This window comes from Oryza sativa, chromosome 6 (assembly GCF_034140825.1).
Source record: "Oryza sativa Japonica Group chromosome 6, ASM3414082v1".
NCBI classification, from domain to species: domain Eukaryota; kingdom Viridiplantae; phylum Streptophyta; class Magnoliopsida; order Poales; family Poaceae; genus Oryza; species Oryza sativa.
In genome coordinates this window covers 28,816,796-28,838,084 of record NC_089040.1, presented here as the reverse complement: position 1 = coordinate 28,838,084, position 21,289 = coordinate 28,816,796, and the positions used below count along the sequence as shown (strand labels likewise).

The 21,289-nt window shown below is 41.0% G+C and overlaps 3 protein-coding genes and 2 long non-coding RNA genes across 8 annotated transcripts; 4 read left to right on the top strand and 1 right to left on the bottom strand.

The window, feature by feature from the left end:
- Window positions 1-22: 22 nt before the first annotated feature.
- Window positions 23-11,171, bottom strand: LOC4341815 (uncharacterized). Of its 4 annotated transcripts, XR_010741897.1 has the most exons (7): window positions 11,050-11,171; window positions 10,724-10,796; window positions 2,239-3,072; window positions 1,793-2,145; window positions 786-1,368; window positions 405-689; window positions 23-279 (listed from the first exon to the last, which is right to left on the bottom strand). It is a non-coding gene; the product is annotated as an uncharacterized lncRNA (long non-coding RNA). The 4 variants fall into 4 exon arrangements; XR_001546735.2 differs by lacking the exon at window positions 786-1,368; XR_003242989.2 differs by lacking the exon at window positions 786-1,368 and having other exon boundaries at window positions 435-689.
- LOC4341817 (uncharacterized) lies at window positions 445-2,960 on the top strand. The gene is made up of 3 exons (XM_026026380.2): window positions 445-593; window positions 889-1,014; window positions 1,736-2,960. Exons 1-3 carry the CDS (start codon window positions 471-473, stop codon window positions 2,951-2,953), a joined length of 1,467 nt encoding a protein of 488 aa, XP_025882165.1. The 5' UTR covers window positions 445-470; the 3' UTR covers window positions 2,954-2,960.
- LOC4341816 (uncharacterized) lies at window positions 7,963-9,306 on the top strand. The gene has a single exon (XM_015787511.3). The coding sequence runs from the start codon at window positions 8,080-8,082 to the stop codon at window positions 8,422-8,424; it is 345 nt and encodes a 114-aa protein (XP_015642997.1). The 5' UTR covers window positions 7,963-8,079; the 3' UTR covers window positions 8,425-9,306.
- Window positions 11,172-11,898: 727 nt separating the features above from the next.
- LOC4341814 (polyubiquitin) lies at window positions 11,899-13,447 on the top strand. The gene is made up of 2 exons (XM_026026381.2): window positions 11,899-11,966; window positions 12,661-13,447. Exon 2 carries the CDS (start codon window positions 12,661-12,663, stop codon window positions 13,222-13,224), a length of 564 nt encoding a protein of 187 aa, XP_025882166.1. The 5' UTR covers window positions 11,899-11,966; the 3' UTR covers window positions 13,225-13,447.
- Window positions 13,448-15,253: 1,806 nt separating this feature from the next.
- Window positions 15,254-17,906, top strand: LOC107281402 (uncharacterized). The gene is made up of 2 exons (XR_001546736.3): window positions 15,254-15,483; window positions 17,454-17,906. It is a non-coding gene; the product is annotated as an uncharacterized lncRNA (long non-coding RNA).
- Window positions 17,907-21,289: the final 3,383 nt, after the last annotated feature.

The following is a 21,289-nucleotide window of genomic DNA, read 5'->3' as shown; positions in this document are numbered from 1 at the left end:
TGAACATGTGTGAGCAGCTGTGTAGTGTAAATGACAGCATAGCATACTTGGAGGCTAAGAAAAAGTTCGGTGAGTACGCGTGACACATACGCTACCCGCACCCGGCCCCTCCCCCAGTATGCATGGGTCTCTCCCTAGCTAGCTTCCAGCTCATTTCCTCTCTCCTCTTCTCGTAGACCTAGCCTCTCCTCCTCCTCCTCCCCAATTCTATCGGCAACGACGACTTTGATTATGGCCTCCTTCTTCTTCATATGGAATTTCTCCAAGTAGCACGATCACCTGAGCTCAGTTCAGAAGAACGAAGTTAGCTGCCGGCCGGGAAGAAAACTCCGATCGAGTTGGAGGTATTGTTCATCAGGACTCAGGAGAGGGGTTTTTTTTTTTTTTTGATTCAGCTTTCTTACTTCCTTTTTGCTGGATAAAACAGGACGTACGATGAAGTGATGAACTAGCACAAGAAGAAGAACGCCATGGTGAAGGCACCGAAGTCAGCGCACGTCGTCAAGGGTGTTCCTGCTCAAGCTGCGGTGGCTGCCGGAGACGACGACGAAAGGGAGCTGCCTCTCGGAGGAGAACTACTTCACCCTCCTCAAGTAAGAAAATAAATCCCCTCCATTTCAGCTTCTCACATCGGTACAGCTCGCCAATTTTTTTTTCTTTTTTTGCTTCTTTCATTTGCCCCCAAGAATCTGATTCAAGTAAAGAAGAAGGGAATTAATTATACAAAAGTAGAAATAGCTAAAATTCATAAACCAGAAAGCTATGTAATTAGGCTAACTACGCACCTGATTCTAAAGATGTTGTGTATAAACGACCAGATCGGGGAAACTCATATAATTAGTTCATGTCCAGATCTGATGACCAGATCTTTCACTAATATGCGCGCAGCCATTGCAAGAGATGGGGGACTCACAAGACAAGGAGATACAAGAAGGCGTGCAAGCTTTGCTGAATAATCATGGGGGAGATATAGAAGGAGGAGGAGTCGACCCATCAAACATGCTGCCTGATGAGGTAACTCAAAAATCCTTAATATGATTGATTCTTGATTGTTCAGTAGTAGCCTAGTAGCTGGCTAGCTATGTACTACATACATGCGATCCCAATCTACAAAGTTATTCTCTTCCATAATTTTACGAGCAATTTTACGGTTCTGGAGGAGGTACCACTTTTTCTATTGTAAATTTGGTATCTCTTAGTACCTAGGTACTATAAGATACCATGAGGTACCAAATTTGATACTAAATTTTTGGTACCTCATGGTACCTCCTTAAGGACCGTAGAATTGCTCTAATTTTACATGTCTACTTCAAAGCTAACTGCATCAAATAATCCTTGATGTGCTTCCCCTTTTTGCTTCTTCTTCTTCTAAGTCATGAAAAGAAACATAAGCTATAGTTGGATGCAAGTTCTAGTACGCATATAAGCTTTGATGTTATTTTCAATTATTCTAATATATACTACTGCAATTTCTGGCCTCAAATTTTCAGTTCATAGCATATATAGAAGCCAATGTACAAGCATACACGTGAACTTTCTGGATACCGTTAACATGAAATACCAGTGTATTTTTTTGTGAGGAAAAATATCAGTGTATGCATATACTCTTACTAAGTTAATTCTTCTGGATATCCATGCATGTATGTCGACCCTGCAGGTTTATATATGATAAATTAATAACATGCATCCAATGATTTTTGTAGCAAGTCCCTAATTAATACGTTTGATGTTGCAGAATGGATCAGCGAGTAGCACTGCAAGGAAAGAGGGCAAGCGCCTGACGCATCACTACCTGAAATTTGCATTGCTCCTCGTCACAATCTCTACAGTCCCCCTGATTGACATTCTATTTCTTCGTGGAGATGCACTCAAACTTCCACTCGGACTGAAATTCGCCTCCTCCTTTGCATTCACAGCCTTTGTCACCGCAATTTCCCTCATGTTCCACACCCTGAAGTTGATGACAATCAAGCCAGAGCACATCATCAGCGCCATCAACCAGCTGAAACTTTCCATAGTCCTCTTGGCTACCTCCATATCCTCCCTTATTTTGTCATTTATTTCCATCACTTGTTCTCTGCTTCCTAAGGCTTATTACTTCCTGCCCATTTCATTGGTCCCTTCCATCCTTGTTGGTGTCTTTCACTTCATATATAATGGCAAATTCGATGTGAGAGATGTAAGGCCTGAAGAGAGTAAAGCTCTGAAGAAAGCACTAAAGAGTGCAAATCAGCTCACCTTATCTTTGGTGACCACATCATTCTCTGGTTTTATTGGAGATCTCCTTGGAATCTATCACAAGACAGAGAAATTGGGTGGTCAGTATTCATACGCCAAGGTGTCGATCTTCTTCATGCTTGGTTCCGGTCTGGCCGGAATCTTGGCGCTGCTCCTTTGCAGGCTGCTGTCCAACAGTGAAGTTCACCGGCGCCGCCGCCAGTCGCCGTCGGGGATATGGTGGCAGAAGACTGTACTAGCCATCGCGAACGTCGTCATGCTCGCGATGCTGGTGCCGGCGCTGCTGCTGATCGCCGCGACAATCCTTCACGGGCTCCTGTTGCCGGCCGTCGTCTTCCCAGTGGTCGCCGGAGCCGCCGCGTGGGCGTTCATCGAGTTCTGCACCGCGGCGGTAGGCGAGGAGGAGGAGGAGGACGGGAAGTCCGAGCTGGGGACGATGTACGCCATCGCCGTGGCGGTGGCGTCGGTGTCGTTCGGGGCCGTGCTTGCCGTGTTCGGCGGGCTGCTCGGCGGCGCGGTGGGCAAGGCGCAGCTGAAGGTGTGCACGTTCTTCCTGACGTCGGCGTTCGTCGGCGCGGTGAGCCTGGGGGTGGTGGCCTCCGTGGCGCCGGCGAGGAAGGCGAGCGTGGCGGTCGCGGCGGCGGTGCTGTCGTGCTGCGGCTTGGGCACCCTCGTTCTCGCCGCGCTCGCTCTCTTCTATCAAATCGGCGCATGATGGAGTACGCGTACGTGATCCGCGCCATGGCAGCAGTTCACCAGTGCGCGCATGTCGAACACTTAGTCTCGGCTAGTAAGTGGAGGGGACGAGTCACGACGACGACGGCGCTCTGTGATCTGAAGGAGGCATGCGATGCATTTCAAGATATCAAATCGATACAAAAGGGGGGAAAAGAAACCTAAATTGAACCCAAGAAAGAAGGGGTTAGTACTGTGATGGCAGGAATATAATGTTAATGTACTCTCTCACGGTCATCAACTGTGATGCTTGTAAATAAATAATCGAGACATGTTCATTCGGAAGTTATTAATTAATGTTGTAGAAACTAATTTGGTGGATTAGGGAGGAGAATGTCTATATGTTAGGGCACCTAATAATTAAGTGTTTTTAGGCTGTTGGTATACTTGTATACGATACGTGTGTTCCAAACACACACATACTCTAGATAAACTGCATGTGCAATAATTGTTAATTAATTATGGCCATGTTTAGATTAAACTTTTTTCTTCAAACTTCCAATTTTTCCGTCACATTAAATATTTGGACACATGCATGGAGCATTAAATATGGACCAAAAAAACTAAGTACACAGTTTGCATGTAAATCGCGAGACGAATCTTTTGAACCTAATTACACCATGATTTGACAATGTGGTGCTATAGTAAACATTTGCTAATGACAGATTAATTAGGCTTAATAGATTCGTCTCGTAGTTTACATGTGGAATCTGTAATTTGTTTTGTTATTAGTCTATATTTAATACTTTAAATGTATGTTCATATACTTAAAAAAAATTTGACACACGAACTAAACACCTATGTACTAATGACTTTCTTGTTTTACGACAAACCCTATTTGGTACGATGAGAAAGCTGAGGGTTTGTGCTCGTCTTAATACTTTTTTTAGTGTCCTGATACTGGTACAGTGGTACCGGTAGATATACGAACATGAACAACACTTGTCTGAAAATGTTTACAAAACTAGCTAAATGTCTATGCATTGCAAGGGATGTTAAGAGAGATAACTAATTATATGTTGTAAAGCCTATATTATATACACAAAGAATGGATCAAAACTATCCATATTATATGACTATCATATACTCTCCTTTCTTTTATTCTAATTTATTATACCAACATATATTATATTAAATTATAAGTTGGTACTATTGCTAGGTCTCACGTGTCAGTTGGTAATGATGGAGGCAAGCTTATTGCCACCACCACTATTGACTTTTAAAGTAGTAGAGATTTTTAAATAATAGATTAAAACCTCATCTTTAGACCAACAAGTAGCCAACTGAAATTAATGTCATCTACCCAATAACCCATGAATTAATTAAAACTCAGCAACGAATCAGGATCATATGAATACACACTCTACCTACAGACTACAGTCCATACACAACACGACTTAAACCGTAGATACGTCGCTTTTTACTACTACTGTTTATTACTTTTATAATCCTATATATAGAGTACCTTAACCAGTACCATTATTAATTATTGGATGTGTTCAGAAAAAAAAGTGATAGAGACCATGAATATTAATTTGTCCTTATCCTCTCTAACTATATTATGTCGACATCTCTCGACATAAGTAGAGCTATAGCTAGCTGCAATTTAGCTAACTTAATTGCGTAACAAAATAATTCAAACAACTAGATCAGGAAACTCATATATTCTGATTTGACTGCGCTGATCAGGATTAGCTGCCGCCGACATTGCCAAGTACACCATCGTAATTACCCTTTGTCCAGTTCAGGATCCACGAGGATACAGATCGATCATCTAGATTATAGATATGCAGAGGTTAATTACTATTCAACGGTTATTTGGACTTGTAAGTTACTATGGAATCTGAAATGGGCAAAGAACCCGGAAATGTAATTCATCTTCCTTACAAATTTTTTGAACGAAAAATCTTATTCCTTAAATTATATCTAGAAAAGAAAATGAAATCTGAAATATGGTTGCACAAAAGAGTTGCGCGCTAGTGCATGAAGCCTTTTTTTACGCAAATTTTATTGTTTTTTCGACGCAAATGCAAGAAGCTTTTGATATGTTATACACATATGTCCCTATTTCATCGAACTATATATATATTGACCACGTACTGCGCAAGAAATTGATAAGCAATGGACCCAAAAACACTGCAAGCTGGAGTATACACGCACTGTATACATGGTATCATTTTCAGTTAAAGCTAGCTAGCTTGAAAACTTTTGACAATAATATACTACTAGTTGTAGTGAACACCGCTAATCGAAATGACAGTGCATGCGACTGGTGACTGAATTTAGTCCATGCAAGTAGTATCTGGGATTATCTGAAAACTATATATACGTCCTATATAGTAAGCGTGTTGAACATGCCGTTGTCCCACCGACTTTGCTACTAATTCTAAGTACTAAAAGACAATCATGCATGTCTGTGTCGATTCGTCCGTACGAAGTACGACCCCGTCAATTATAATGGCACAATCAGCACTACCCAGACGAATATACACTGAAAGATGAATACAGTAATGCTCTGAAATTGATTAGATTTCTTCTAATCATCTTCAACTAGCATAGTGGCCCGTGCATATTGCGCGGCTAGCATCATTATATTTTCTCTCATGTAATAGCATATATGTTTTCTCAATGTATTATTCAAATTTATTAAAATGACAATATAATTTTAAATTTTGTAAAACTACTAATGTGTAATATTTATATTGTATTATATATACGTGTTAGTTATTAATTATTTTTAATATCAAATTTTTAATTCCGAATTTTTATTATTTTCTAATTGTATTTCTATATGGACTCTATACTCTACCTCTAATATTCCTTATTTTTAATTCCGAATTTCAGTTATTTCCTAATTGTATTTTTATATGGACTCTATACTCTACCTCTAATATTCCTTATTTTTAATTCCGAATTACAGTTATTTTCTAATTGTATTTCTATATGGACTCTATACTCTACCTCTAATATTCCTTATTTTTAATTCCGAATTACAGTTATTTACTAATTGTATTTTTATATGGACTCTATACTCTATCTCTAATATTCCTTATTATTAATTCCTAATTTCAGTTATTTCCTAATTATATTTTTATATGGACTCTATACTCTACTTCTAATATTCCTTATTTTTAATTCCGAATTTCAGTTATTTCCTAATTATATTTCTATATGGACTCTAGTCTCCTCTTCTAATATTTCTTATTTTTTAATTCTGAATTTCAACTATTTCTAAATTGTATTTCCATATGGACTCTAGTCTCCTCTTCTAATATTCCTTATTTTATAATTCCGAATTTCAGCTATTTCTAAATTGTATTTCTATATGGACTCTGCTTTTTCTTTTCTCCGATTAATGTGAGAATTTCTAGGCCGTGAGAGCGAACGTGGAGGCTTCTTTTTCTATTCCTTTAATAATATAATAGATTCTCTCTTCTTTCCTCCTCTTTCTCACCTTCCGACCCATCCAAAACCCTAGCTAGCTCATCGATCAGTACTATGTATCAGTACATCCATCATTAGTAGTAAATCATAACGGATTTAGCATGCAATACAGAGTTGCAGAGCCAGTAAGATCGAATGTGTGTACAGTATATCCTAAAAGATGAATAAATGCTATAGTTGATAGTAGTACTACTAGCACTACCAGATAGCTATAGCTCTGAATTGAATGAATTTTTGGTCACTAGATACACAAATTTTGACAATTTGACCCTTTGCAAAAACTATTTTTACAAATGAACCGCTGTCAAAACTTATTTCAAATCTGACCCTTTTGCTCAACGCCAAATCGTGTGGCGCTGAATTTAGACACCTTAGCGCCAAATAGCATGGCGTTGAATGTATGTTGGCACGCTGACTTAGTCTCCCATCCGTCGTGGCACGGCATTTAGCACCAGCTGATGTGGCGCTAAGGTGTCTAAGTTCAGCGCCACATGATTTGGCGTTGAGCAAAAGGGTCAGATTTGAAATAAGTTTTGGCAGCGGTTTATTTGTAAAAATAGTTTTTGTAAAGGGTCAAATTGTCAAAATTTGTGCACTAGATAGGTACCTGCATGAGGCGCAGTCTACAGTGCAGTGGTAAGGTGGTGTTTGGATCCAGGGACTTAACTTTAGTCCCTGTATTTAGATACTAATTTAGAGTATTAAATATAGACTACTTACAAAACTAATTATATAAATGAAAGCTAATTCACGAGACAAATTTTTTAAGCCTAATTAATCCATAATTAGAGAATGTTTACTGTAGCATCACATAGGCTAATCATGAATTAATTAGGCTCAATAGATTCGTCTCGCGAATTAGTCTAAGAATATGGATGGGTTTTATTAATAGTCTACGTTTAATATTTATAATTAGTGTCCAAACATCCGATGTGATAGGGACTTAAAAGTAACTTTAGTCCCATCTAAACAGGCTCTAAGTTTGGACGCTCCAAAGAGTGGCCGGCATTGATCAAAGATTATTATTTATTGATCAATCGATGTGGATATATAGGAGGAGTATGTGCTTATCAACTGCACATATGTATACGCGTTCTTATGATATGATCTTATCTACTCTCTGCACGTCAGGCCGAATTTGATGACGCGGACGATGATGGAAGCTGCTTTGAATAACCTGCCTTAAGTCGTTCAAAACTACGAAAGCACGGATCTGATGAATTAAGTTCAGATCTAATTCAGAAACACTTATTATCATCTCTCAATATACGGCCCAAATTTAACAGTACATATAGAGGTACTAACAGTACATAAGTAACAATTCGAACAAGATTAAGGCAGGTTATCCGTTATCTGATGGGTTTTGTGCTGATGAAAGGAGAACAGTACAGTTCATTGAAGCTTCCAAGAAGCTACGTAGACGCGCTTCCACGAAGCTTCGTCGTCAGGGCAGCATGCCTTAATTTTTTCCTCAAAATTAAAGAAAAGAAAAAACTAAATTAACATACTATATATATACAGAGCTCAGGGGAGCTCTAGCTACGAGCTAACTGCTAAGAATTTGCATGAGCTAGCAATTCGCATGATTGCGATCGATCGAGGATATCGAGACCGGAGAGGATTTCAGAGGGCGTGGTTGGCCGGGGTCGTGGTGTTCCGGCGATGCAAGGGGAGAGAGACGACGAGGCGGCGGGTTGTTTTCCGGCGGGAGGCGGCAAAGGCAAGGCGCCGTCCCCGCCGCCGCCGCCGCCGAGCCACGAGTTCGACGGTGGGCACCGACGCGGGCTGATCAGGCGGCGGCGGAGGTGGAGGCCTGTCCGCGGCGAGGTGTTCGCCGTCGGGTTCATGGTGGCGGGCGCGGCTTACTTCCTTCTTGCCGATGCTCTCGCCGTGGGCCGGGACCCGGCCGACGGCGGCGACCCTTCCGGCGGGTGGTTCTTCGCCGCCTACGTGCTCTGGATCACGGGGCTGAACCTGTTGTACGTGCTGGATTATCTGATGAACTGACGATCGAGCACTCGCGCCGCAACGCCGGCCAACTCCGGCCGTCTGCTTCACATACGGTAAGCCTTTTCGATCGCCGGCAGCCGCTACCAATTCCTCAACCAGCTACCGCAACCACAATCCCAACTGGTGGACGTACGATCGCACTTCCCATCGGCGATCGATCGCCGCTTAATTCCTTCCTCCACCAAATTAACCTGACGGATGATCGATCAGCCAGTACTCGCGACAGATTGTTGCTCCCACCCTAGATCTCATCTAAAGTACTAGCTTTGTGGTTTACTCCGACCGAGTTAATTATCGATCTATACCCTGTCGACATGCATCTATCTCCACCTCGATCTCCTCAAGAAGAGAGAGAGATCCATCTACCCTCTCTGATCTCTTGATCATTCATTCTTGGAAGCATTTCTACTGAATAATCTTGTGATACGCATGCAATTTCGCGCTTGCGTGCGTTTCTCTCTACGACTATATCCAGCTAATTGTCTGGAAGATCTCTGCCCTCACGTGTATATGAAAAATACAAAAGCTAGGATCGATTTGATGGAAGATTTATCTCAAACACCACCACCACCAAGTCCCAGGATGTGCATGCGCTCGATCTCTGTTTTTCTGTCAACCTAGATAGCTTCAAGGTGAAGCATCAAAGAGGACGATGCTATTATATTGTAATCTGAAGACTAATGTGTTGGCTTAATTTGTATATATCCAAGTGTACTACAGTACTACTACGTACGTACTCTCTGTTATGATGAGATCTAGGGGTTTCGCTGGATGCATACTTGCTACATATGGACAAGCATGCATGCATAAATTAAATGAAGTTGTGTACTCCTCAAGAAATTACTATACAACATATATATTAAGGCATTCCCGTTTTTATCTATCTTGTCTGCCAGATCTTGCATGTAGTTTTGATATAACATACACGGTCGTTTTGAGTAACGAAGATTTTTGGAATCAAAAGACGCTTAGCATAATATGGAAAAAGTGCAATAATAATGCTATCAGACGTCCCGGATATTATGAACGTACTGTGGCCAAAAATGTCTATGATGATCCATCTCTATCGACCCAACATTTATTTATTTCTTATTTTCTACAGAGAACACCGTACAACACAGAAAATCAGATTTCTGATCAGTTTTGCTATATATTTACCAACAAATTACTCTAAAATTTGTCAAATATAAATGCAGTGCTAATTGTAGTGTAATTACATTGTAATTAGCATGTAACTACTCCCTCTGTCTCAAAATATAGTGGATTTGGGTTAGATGGGACACATCTTTGTTCAGGTTCGTAGTACGTATTAGGATGTATCATATCCAACCAAAATCTATATTTTAAGACAGAGAGAGTAGATTGTAACTCATATATAACTTTTATATGATTTTAAACCATTATATTTACTTCAAGATTCACGCAAGTGGAGAAGAAATCATAGCACGTGCACCTGTGAGGGGATTTGTTCCTGCAAACCCCGCTTTGCGAAAATAGCGTGTTATCACGGGATTTTTAAAAGTTATATGCAAGTTACATTGTAATTTCATACAAATTACATTATAATTATACTATGCTTGTATTATATTTATATTTGACAAATTTGTGGTAGAAAATTTGTCAGTCCCTTTCTGATTACCCAACGAAAAATATGAACAGTGGACGCGAGTAGGGAAATCCCACCGTACAGCCCAACAGACAATTCAATAGGCCCAGATAGATAAAGGCCGTGGTTACTAGTGGAGAGCCTGTATGGGCCTTCACGGCCTCTTTAAAGAAAATATATTCCGGCAGGCCGGATAGAGATTTTTTTATTAAAAATATATTTCAATGAATTTGGGCCAGATGATATTTTTCCCTGTGTGCAACTACTCAAGTTGGGCCAAAACCTTGTCTGGTGTAAATTTGGTCCACGCATAGTAGAAAGAAAAATTTTACTGTTTGGAGTAATATCTTCGAAGGGAAAATTCTTGCGGCCCAATATTGTCTACCTGGTATTCTCAACTAATTGTCAAGTTAGACATACCTAGTGATTAGTGCAGTACATCGATCATTGCATCACTAATTCACTAGTGGTCGGCCAACTTGGAACATGGAAATCTCACCTAAAACTTAAACAGCTGAACTAGGAGCATGCAGCATCCATCAACACTCAACTTACGATCGAAACCATAATCCATGGACGACAAATCCTAGCTACTTTCAGTTTCAGTAGAGAGTCACAAGACAGAGATGACAAACAATCATCTTGGTCCGATACGTATACGACTTACATGTAGGGAAGACAGTCTCGTACCTGCTTTTGAGTTAGGGCCTGTCTGGCGACATGTGCATTATGCGCAAGTGCATGTATAGCCAAACATCATATCCTGCAGGAAAAGGCAGAAGTGATAAGAGAAATTAATTAACAAGAAGCTACATATACATAGATTACACAGCGTTGAAGAACGAAGTGTTAACCCAGTCGATCGATCCCCTGCAAGGCTGCTGCAGACATGCAGCTAGCAGAAGGAACTGAAGGGGTCGATGAAATTGAAGGTAAACTAAGTTCTCTAAGCTAGCTTGCTGGTAATGGATTATATGGATGCATGAACAGTGTGTTTCGAGACTATACTTACTTACCCCTGCAAATGGAAAAATGCTGAATGCTGCTCTTCAGTTTTCTGAATGGCCATGGCTCTTCTTCCAGCTCTCTCCAGATCTGCAATGCAAGTCGTCTATATGCCATCTTCCCAAGTCAAGGTCAACTGGTGAGAGTCTTGTTAATTTATAAATAAAAAATTTAAAAACAGCACTAAGATGAAGTCTCCACTACATTAAGCTTGCGTACCCTTTTCGTCTCTAGGTTTGGCACTGACAATGGGCCCATAAGTGGGACCAAACCGCACGCGACCCCATCTGTCAGTTACTGGTTTTCTACCTCTTTGCAAGTCTTCGCTGCGCGACCTAGTCAACTAATAATACAAGCACGTTTAGTTAGATATGGACCACACGCTGTCGGAATTATTCATGGGCCCACAGACCGAATAATTGTTTGTCGTTATCCACGCTGTCAACATTACAATTTTGTCCACGAAACAAGCAGATAAAAATTCGTACTCCAGTTGAGAAGAGATTTCTTAGTTCTCAAAAAAAAGAAGAGATGAAGAAAATAAAAGCAAAAGTCGGGAATTGGCCGAGGAGACTGGAGATAATCTAGGCTAAAAATGGCGCCCAATAATTGCAGCCCAAATCTGGTAAATCCATGGGCCTTATAACTCACGCTAGCCCCACATAATATGGGCTCAGCCCAGCCCATCACACAGGAGGAGTAGGAGAAAGAGAGAGAGTCCAGCCTATGGGCCCAGAAGTGGACTCCGCAAAGCCGTCTCAGCTGCGTGAGCCGTGACGCGACGCAACCGAGACGGCCCATGTTCTTCTTCTTCTTCCCCGCATTTAAGTAGCCCCAATCCAAAGAATCCAAATCCCCCCGACATAAATCGAGAAATCGTTGCGATCTGAAGCAAGGCGGCCGCTCGGCGCTCGCGATCTTCGTCAAGGTATGTATGCATCAGCCGCTTGATCCCTATTACCCTATACCCTTGGTTTCTGTTCGATTTTGCTCCGGTTAGATGACTAGCGATAGATCTGTTCCGATGATCCCCATCTAATTAAATTTGTTTCCGCTGGGTGCATCTAGTTCGATTTAGTTGCTAGTGTTTGCTACGTATGGATGTTTGGGGATTTCTCTCAAAATACTGTTGGTAGATTGATGAAATCATGGAAACAGGTTCGCTTAGATGATGAATATGGACCGCTAATATAGTCTACTCGATTTTACGATGTGGAGATTACTCCTCTAAGGATGCTCTGGTTTGTTGGTATACTGTACGTTTCAAAGTGAAATCATTCATTCCAGTACCCATTGATCCATCTGGTTCATCAGGTTATATATGATCTGACCCCTTCAGAAATTTTCCTAATTCACTATTACATCTACCTGGAAGCTCTCCTGTATACTATAATCTTTGGGTAACTTGCATTACTTCCTTTAAACCATGAAATCTACGAGCTCATATGTATATGGTCCTCCCATTACTTCCGTAAACCATGAAATCTTCTAATCTAGGAGTTCATATGAATCTGGTGTTGGTTGTTTTTTCATTGTTTACTCCATGATTATAACAAGAAATAGATCATCCGTGTTCCAGCTTCTGTCTTGATTGATTTTCTCATAAGCCTTCTTATGTACAGATGCAGATCTTTGTGAAGACACTCACTGGCAAGACCATCACCCTCGAGGTTGAGTCCTCTGATACAATTGACAATGTGAAGGCCAAGATTCAGGACAAGGAGGGCATTCCACCTGACCAGCAACGTCTCATCTTTGCTGGCAAGCAACTAGAGGATGGCCGCACCCTCGCGGATTACAACATCCAGAAGGAGTCCACCCTCCACCTTGTCCTTCGCCTCAGGGGAGGCATGCAGATCTTTGTGAAGACCTTGACAGGAAAGACCATCACTCTTGCGGTCGAGTCCTCGGACAAGATCGACAATGTGAAGGCGAAGATTCAGGACAAGGAGGGAATTCCCCCGGACCAGCAGCGCCTCATCTTTGCAGACAAGCAGCTCGAGGATGGACGTACACTGGCTGATTACAACATTCAGAAGGAGTCCACCTTGCACCTGGTGCTCCGCCTCCGTGTGGCCGGTAGGTTCAGATGTTTTGCTACGCCTGGTGGGCGGTGGCTTTGCGCAAATGAAGTTTGTGATGGTGTTAGTTTCAAGTTCCCATTTGGGTTTCAGTCATCGTCGTGACACGATATATGTTAAGAACAACTCTAGTTAGCATCCTGCTTGTTCTTGATACTTGTCCCTGTTTTTCAGAAAAATCAATCCTGCTTATTCTGGATATGTGTTCTTTATTTCCAGAAAACGGTATGCTTGTGCCATTAGACTTTGCTCAAGGCACAAGAGGTTCTAGAATTTCAGTGACATATTGGTGCTATCATTGCCAAACTCGTTTGGTACCATTACTAGCTGTTTGGCCCAACCGCCCTCTCTGATCACAATCACCTGAAGTAAGTTACAGGTAACAGGCCTAAAATTTGACTGGCTTATTGGTACCATCACTAGCATTTGTATTATTAGAACAGATCTTCACTGATGTCCACAACCTCAGATTTCAGTGGCTGTGCCATTACTCGAAGCTTCTTTCTTTTGCCCCAAGCGAGACGACTAATGTAACTATACAGACATATAATTGAAAACTCATGGATTAAGCCAATTTAGCTATGGATTGTTGAGTGGAACTTGTATTTTTCTCGTGGATCCACAGTTTAGAGCAAACACGATGGCAATGACTCAGCCAGGAGTAGCTTCCTTAATTTTTCATAATCCTATATGGGTTTAATTTACTTATTAGTGGCAATCGTTTTCAAACAAGCCTAGTTAGTGACCTTTTCATTGCCAGTTAAACACACATACACGAAAACGACCCAAGATGCTCAGTTTCCTCTTGTATGAAGGGCCCGTTCACTTTGATGCATTTTCAATCTTACCAAATTTTGGTGAAGTTGTCAAAAAAGTGGTTATATTTATTTTGCTACCAAATTTTGGTAACTATATAAGAAATCCTACCAAAATTTTGGCATAGTTGCCAAAATTTTGACATTGTCAAAATTTGGTAAGGTTTTTTTTTTTTGTCATCAAAGTGAACAGGCCCGAAATCCCATGGTCACCATTACACCATATTATATAAGTTTAGACGAGAACTTGTGTATAAATACGCACATATATGGATCTCTACCAGATGACGCAGCTGCAGCAGCGAAGCTTAATTAAGCTCGGGGCGATGATGAGTTGGAGTTGGATGTTGCGGCCGAGATGGTGGAGTCGGCGATGGATTTACAGGGACAGCGCGTGCCATGGGCTTACCGACTCCTGCCTCTAGCGCTCGTTGTTTAATCTCCATCATCTGTCTACTCTGCTCTTGGCTGCTGCTCTCACCGTCTTCCCTGCCAAGCAATTCATAGACTTATTACGATTATGTAAAGGTTTTTTTTTTCCTTTTTTCCTCGTATTGCTTTTGTTATTACTCTCACTACAGGTAGGACTCGATGATTTATGATTAGAGCTAACATCTTTCAGCGTTTGTTTTTTCGTTCGAAGTCCTTTCCTGGTAACCGGCAATGACCAGTCTGATCGGTTGTGTTGCGTAACTTAAAACTCTATTTCTTCTAATATACCGACGTGCAATTCTTTTACGTATTTGTGGAAGAAAAAAGATTTACGATTAGAGCTCAATTCACACTATTGCTAGAAGTCTCACATGTTATTATTGCGAGACGACGAATAGTAATTCAAAATCCATACGATCTGAGATTGCCTAGGATTTGGTGGAAGGTCGGAAAAGCCAGTCTTCAGTGGGATTATTTGTTATCCACTCCCTCTTGTTTGTCCAGATTCGTTGTCTTAGGAGGGGTTCCTCCTAGGTTAAGTTTTTTTGGGACGGAGGAAGTAAGTTTTAGCAACGGATAAAGATCATGAACGGCTATCACTTGTCATGCCACTCATCTATATCTTACTCAACTCCGCTATTCTGACGTTAACTAGCTAAGAGATTTTTACCTAGTAGATAGAAAAAAAACAACTCAATTGAAATTTACTTTTTTTTTAAAAAAAAGCTCAAATTCAACTTTCATCCACTTGAATGCAAATCTAAAACCCCCTAAAACCCCCCATCTCATGACAAAACCCCAAACCAAAAGTGTCAAGGCTGTTGCTGGCCGCACATGCCGTCAGATCGCGAGGTGGACGGTTGAGATCGCTCTAAACAGGGGAGGCTTACGAGAGAAGGAAACTCCTCTTCCCTTTTCTCCGCGAGCCGACACAGTGGCATCTCCCACTCCTCCCCCTCCCCCCTCTCGCCGCCGCCCATCGCGGAGACCTCCCCCGCCGCGCCGCCGCCCCTCCCCCGCCTCGTCGTCTCTCCGGTGACGGTGAGCCCCTCGTTCACCGCGCGACCGATTCGATTCGATCTCCGCGAGGCTCACCCCACGCACGGTCCTCGTCAAGGTACGCCAGCGGAGCAACCCCTTCGATCCATTTCTCCGTGCTGTTCAATCTGTTTGGGATTTGTGTGTTGTTACGTATGTCAGAGCTTCGATTCGGGAAGCGGATTTAGATGATATGTATGGTCGGAAAACAAAAAAAAAAATTAGACCACGAATTTTGGGGGCATGATGAATAACGCAAAACGATGGCTGTGGGTTTTATTTAAATAAACCTTAGAGCTCGAGACGATTCCCTTTCGGCGCCTCTCTTCTCGAGCGATGATCCATTGATCGCGTTGTCTGATATTTGCAAGGGGATCAGGAGAAGGAAGGGGGAGGAAAGATGAATGGGGATGTGGGACTGACAGGAATGGCCCACTGGTCAGATCTTACCCGAAACGAGTTTCGTGAAGTAACATATTGCTCAAATCTAATGCTTATATTACCTCAAATCTGATGTTTATTTAACCTTTAAAACCTGGTGATTTGTGTTATCATAAGCCTGTGGTATTCAGAAATTTATGCAGATATTTATATACGATCTCATATCGAAGGTCATGTAGATCAGTTGATGTACTATCTGTCCGATTCTGCAGTAACTAGACTCCCCCTTTTGGTGTTATGGGCTCCGTTCTAGTAGATAAGTACGCGATTTGGCCGACTGATGGCTGCGATTTTGCTATAATACTGTTGCTATCTACTGCCTTGCGTGCCACAGTGGTGAGTTCAGACTAGATTATTATTGCACAGGTTCACATAGAGTTTGGGCAGGATGGATGTTTAAAGAGAACTCGTAGTACATTACTTCTGATATGCCCTGTTTGTTATTTGTCCTGATTTATTGCTCCATCTGCATGCTAATTCTTAGGGTAGTCCCAACCCTCCACCTAGGATGGTGTCTATGGCATTAACTACATTGCCATGTAGTACTTTTAGCTTATGTGGCACTATATTAATTAAGAGAGAGAGAGTGAAGAGAGGAAGAACCTGGGTCTCATGCAAGACACAGTTTCAATACGAGAACCTATGCACTAGACACTATCAAGTTTTGCATTGGGAGATAATAGTGTCTTCATAATAGATGAAGAATAAATATGATTGGTAGAGAAGAGAGATGATGTATTTATTAATGACCCACTTTAAGAAACCATGGGTTGTAGAGTGTAGTTTCTATTGTGATGTCTTATTGACATGGCACCATAGATACTGCTTATGGACACTATGGGTTGGGACTGCCCTATCTGAATTCACCACTTCTTTACATTAATTACTATCAGTTTCATCCATATCCTAATCTGGTAGTTTGAGCCTTTTGAGGTACATCCTCACACAATCGGCCTATATGTACAGGGTGGTTATTTGCTACTACCTCCGTTTCGAAATGTTTGACGCCGTTGACTTTTTAAGTATATGTTTGACCGTTCGTCTTATTCAAAAAATTTAAGTAGTTATTAATTCTTTTCCTATCATTTGATTCATTGTTAAATATATTTTTATGTAGGTATATAATTTTACATATTTCACAAAAGTTTTTGAATAAGACGAATGGTCAAACATGTGCTAAAAAGTCAACGGTGTCAAACATTTTGAAACGGAGGGAGTATGTGTTTACTCGATTTATCACAAGTTCACAACAGCTAGATTATTATCTTCTCACGGTTCTGGGCCTATGGTCTAATATTCGCAGTTGTATTCCTCTCCCTATACTATTCAACACTTTTATATCGCTGGTTTCAGCCATAAATTGAACACTGAAATCTAGCAGTCTAAGTGGCATCCTAACACAATCGACCTATATGTATGTGGTGGTTTGCTTTTCTTTTTTTTCTACAAGGATCATTCATGCCTGGAATAATTCCAAGACATCGAGTAAAAGCAGAACAAATGTGGTGGTTGTTTGCTCCGTCTACAAGCTCTGCTCATATCAATTTCCATGTATAGTGGTGATTTCACATGGTCACTCACCATGTTTGGTTGTTTTTGTACATGCAGATGCTGATGCACAACGTGCACCACCTCCGTGGTGGCCAGCTTGTTGATCTCAACAGGGTGAATGCAGGCCCTGACCATAACCGCGGGGTGCCAGCCAATGGTGCCCATCAGTTTAATTGGTCAGGGTTCAGTCTCATGCTGTTCGGTGCAGCCCCGATGATGGTTTTGCCTTGGCAGGTGGTACATGTGCCGTGGCCTCTGCTGCTTCTTGCGTTGATGACCTGGTTCATCGGCTGCCTCAGGCTCTACGGTTTTCAAATCGCTTTTCCTGTATATTATCATCAGCACGGTGGCAACAACAGCCAAGGTGTAGCAGCGCCAGCAAGCACAGGACGTTAAGACACATACCACTAATTCTTTTGTTGCAAACCATCCTATAAAAGCAGGGAATGGATCAACCATGACTTGTTGAAAATCTAGACCACGGGATCTGATATATTTTCCTAATTCACATATAATTGGTTTTATTCTTACATAACTCGTGTGTGCTGCCCTGAAACCCTCAGTGTCATGTTCATGCCATATGGGATCCCATGCGAGTAAACAGTTTCACACACCATTCACAAATTGGGTTGTGGGTGTAACCATACAAAACTTACATTACTCTTGCAACGTGCAGGGATGGAATGGTGAATAATGCAGAGATGGAGGAGGAGAACGCCATTCCGGATGAGGGCAGTCTGGCCTGGAGCGGCTACGCCCTGATGGTCTTATCAGTGTTGGCATTGTGGTCTGGCTTGGTCACTGAACCGGTGGCGGTCTTCCTGTCCTTCCTGCTTCTGCTGCTTGGGTGCGGCTTTCTTCACCTCGCCATGCTCGCACCGTCCAAGCCCAAGATGTTCTGATTGATCACAAGCAATTCCAACACGGGGCGATTATAAGAATTTTTGGTATCGTGTGTTTATAGGTTTGTGCGTGTATGGTATATTGGTATGTGCTTCATAGAACACCAATCATGTGTATATATATTTATATGAGTAAAGTGTATTGGCGGTCCTTAAACTTGTAGGATTATGACATATAGGTCCCTAAACTCTTAAAATGCATATTCAGATTCCAGAATTTGTCAAAGTGTATCATCTAGGTCCTAAATTGACATATCCTCTTTAGGATCATATGTGACACTGATGTGGCAATGCCACATGGACTTGACGTGTCCTTTTCTTCTTCTTTTTTTTCTTCTTTTTTGTTTTCCTCTCATTCTTCTTTTTTTTCCTTTTTTTTCCTGCACGGGTCACAGTGAAAGGTGGAGAAAGGGGGAAAAGAGAAAAAAAGGAAAAGGAAAAAATTAAATGGGTTTCATTTGTCAGTCAAAATAATGCTATGTCATGTTCGTGTGGCATGCCACATCAATGTCACATAGGATTCTGAAGTAGTTGTGGTGATTTGGGACCTAAATGACACACTATGAAAAGTTTTGGGATTTGGGATTTGGATATGCATTTTGAGAGTTTAGAGACCTAGATGACATATCCAAGTCTTATAAGTTTAAGGACCGCCCGTACACTTTACTCTAAAATATACTCTGTAGTAGCCTAGGACAGACAACGATCTGATACATCCTGAGTTCTAGACCACCTCCACGGCCCACAGCTATCGGCTTCCGCGCTTCCAGACCATAAGGAAAGTTGATGTTCTCAAAGTTGGGCCAATTCCCTACATGCCCCTGTAATTTCACCCAATTCCTTATAGTTTGATCTCTTATATATACCCCTGAGTTTTTATTTGGATCTCTTACATACCTATTCCGTTAGTTGATCATTAGTTTGACCGTTAGTTATTGTAGAAATTACTTTATTGTCCTTGGTATATTGTTAAAAGCTAGAAATGTTTTATGTGTAAATTATTTGAGTTGTGAAAACCAATAAGGAATAAATTACTAAATATTTGTTATGAATTTTTAAAAATAAAACACTATTTCATTAAAATAAAAAAGATTTATTATAAAAAAAGTTCTGCATAAAATTTGAAAATTACTTTTCAACAAATATTTAGTGAAAAAAGATTCGTTGTGAAAAAAAACAAAGGGGATGTAATTAGTTTATCACAAATTAGAAAACAAATTTAAAATTTTTAAATAAATTTTAGATCAAATTTGATGAATTTCGTATATCTTTCCAAAAAATTAAACCTAAATAACATTTAGTTTTTGCTCTTAATTTTATGGTGAAACTAATGTATGGATTTAATCATAATTTTTAAAAAATAAAAAATAATAAGTTTTATTTTTTTAGTTGGGCATTAAATGATTATATTGCTTGTATTTTGTATAAGTTAATTTTTTCATACGAAAATTTATTGGGTAGGTACCACATATGTATAGGATGGGTAATATAGTTATATTAAAATATTTAACGGTCAACTAACGGAGATGGGTATATAGAGGAGATAAAAACGAAAACTCAAGTATATATAAGGGATGAGGTCAAAGCCAGGGGTATTGAAGGGATTGAGTAAATTTTCAGGGGTATATATTGAATTTTTTTAAAATTGATTGATGATAAAAAGTCAGGCCACAAGAAAGCAGAATCTGAATCGCCTGCCTCTTTCAAAAGGAAGAGGGGCACTTCTATCCATCCAAACTGTTCGGCCCTCTAAGGGCTGTGTTCGGGAGGAGGGGTCCCATCACGTATTATTGCATGATTAATTAAGTATTAGCTAGTTTTTTTTAAAAAGGATTAATTTGTTTTTTAAGCAACTTTCGTATATAAACTTTTTGTAAAAAAAACACACCGTTTAGCAGTTTGAAAAGCGTGCACGTGGAAAACGAGGTAGAGGGGTTGGGAACTTGAAGCAAAGAACACAGCCTGAATGTTCACAGATTCGGATTCTCTCTCCTCGTCCTGCTCCCATTGGGTAATGAGTATATTCAATAGCCTCTTTAAATGCCTTTTCTCTATCTCTACTTCTCTACTATTATAAAAATTGAAGATATTTACCGTTTGCGGCAAGAAAAGGGAAAAAAGAAGAAGAAGAGAAGAAAATAGAAAGGAAGAGGATGATGTTGACAAGTGGGCACTTCCTATTTCCTTCTCACTTACACGCTCGCCTGCCGCCGACTCCGCTCTCAGCTGCCGCCGCTCCGGCCGCTCGCCGCCGCGGCGACTGCTGTAGCTCTCCCCTCTGCGGCAAGAAAAGGGAAAAGCGAAGAAGAGGAGAAGAAAATAGAAAGGAAGAGGATGATGCTGACAAGTGGGCCCTTCCTATTTCCTTCTCACTTACATGCTCGCCCGCCGCCGACTCCGCTCTTCGCCGCCGCCGCTCGCCACCGTGGCGACTGCTGCAGCTCTCCCCTCTGCGGCAAGAAAAGGGAAAAGAGGAGAAGAAAATAGAAAGGAAGAGGATGATGCTGACAAGTGGGCCCTTCTGATTTCCTTCTCACTTACACATTTCTGGTTTTGTGGTTAAGAGACCTCAAAAAATCTCGATGTTAAGTTGAGGGACCTTCGGTGAACTTATTCCAAGAAAAACTGTGCATGAACAGAGTGCACGCATAGGGTCGAGACCTGTCGAACCTGGGTGGACGTGTTATTTATTTCTTGGACCAATTGGAAGTTTGGAACCACCTAATGCAAATAGTGCTACTAATCCTGATGAACCATTTTTTTCACTTTTTTTGTTAGAATTTTCTTTTTCTTATTTTCTTACAGTGTTAGTCAACGCATGTATCAAAATAAAAATAGGGAGCATCTGAATAGGCAGCCACTAAAAAAACACACGGGCAATACAATGTTACACCACGGAAACAAATTCTCTAACTCAGTGCCCTATCAAATAACACACAAAAATCATCCCGAGTTTACATCAAATTGGTTCTGATCAGGATTTTACATATA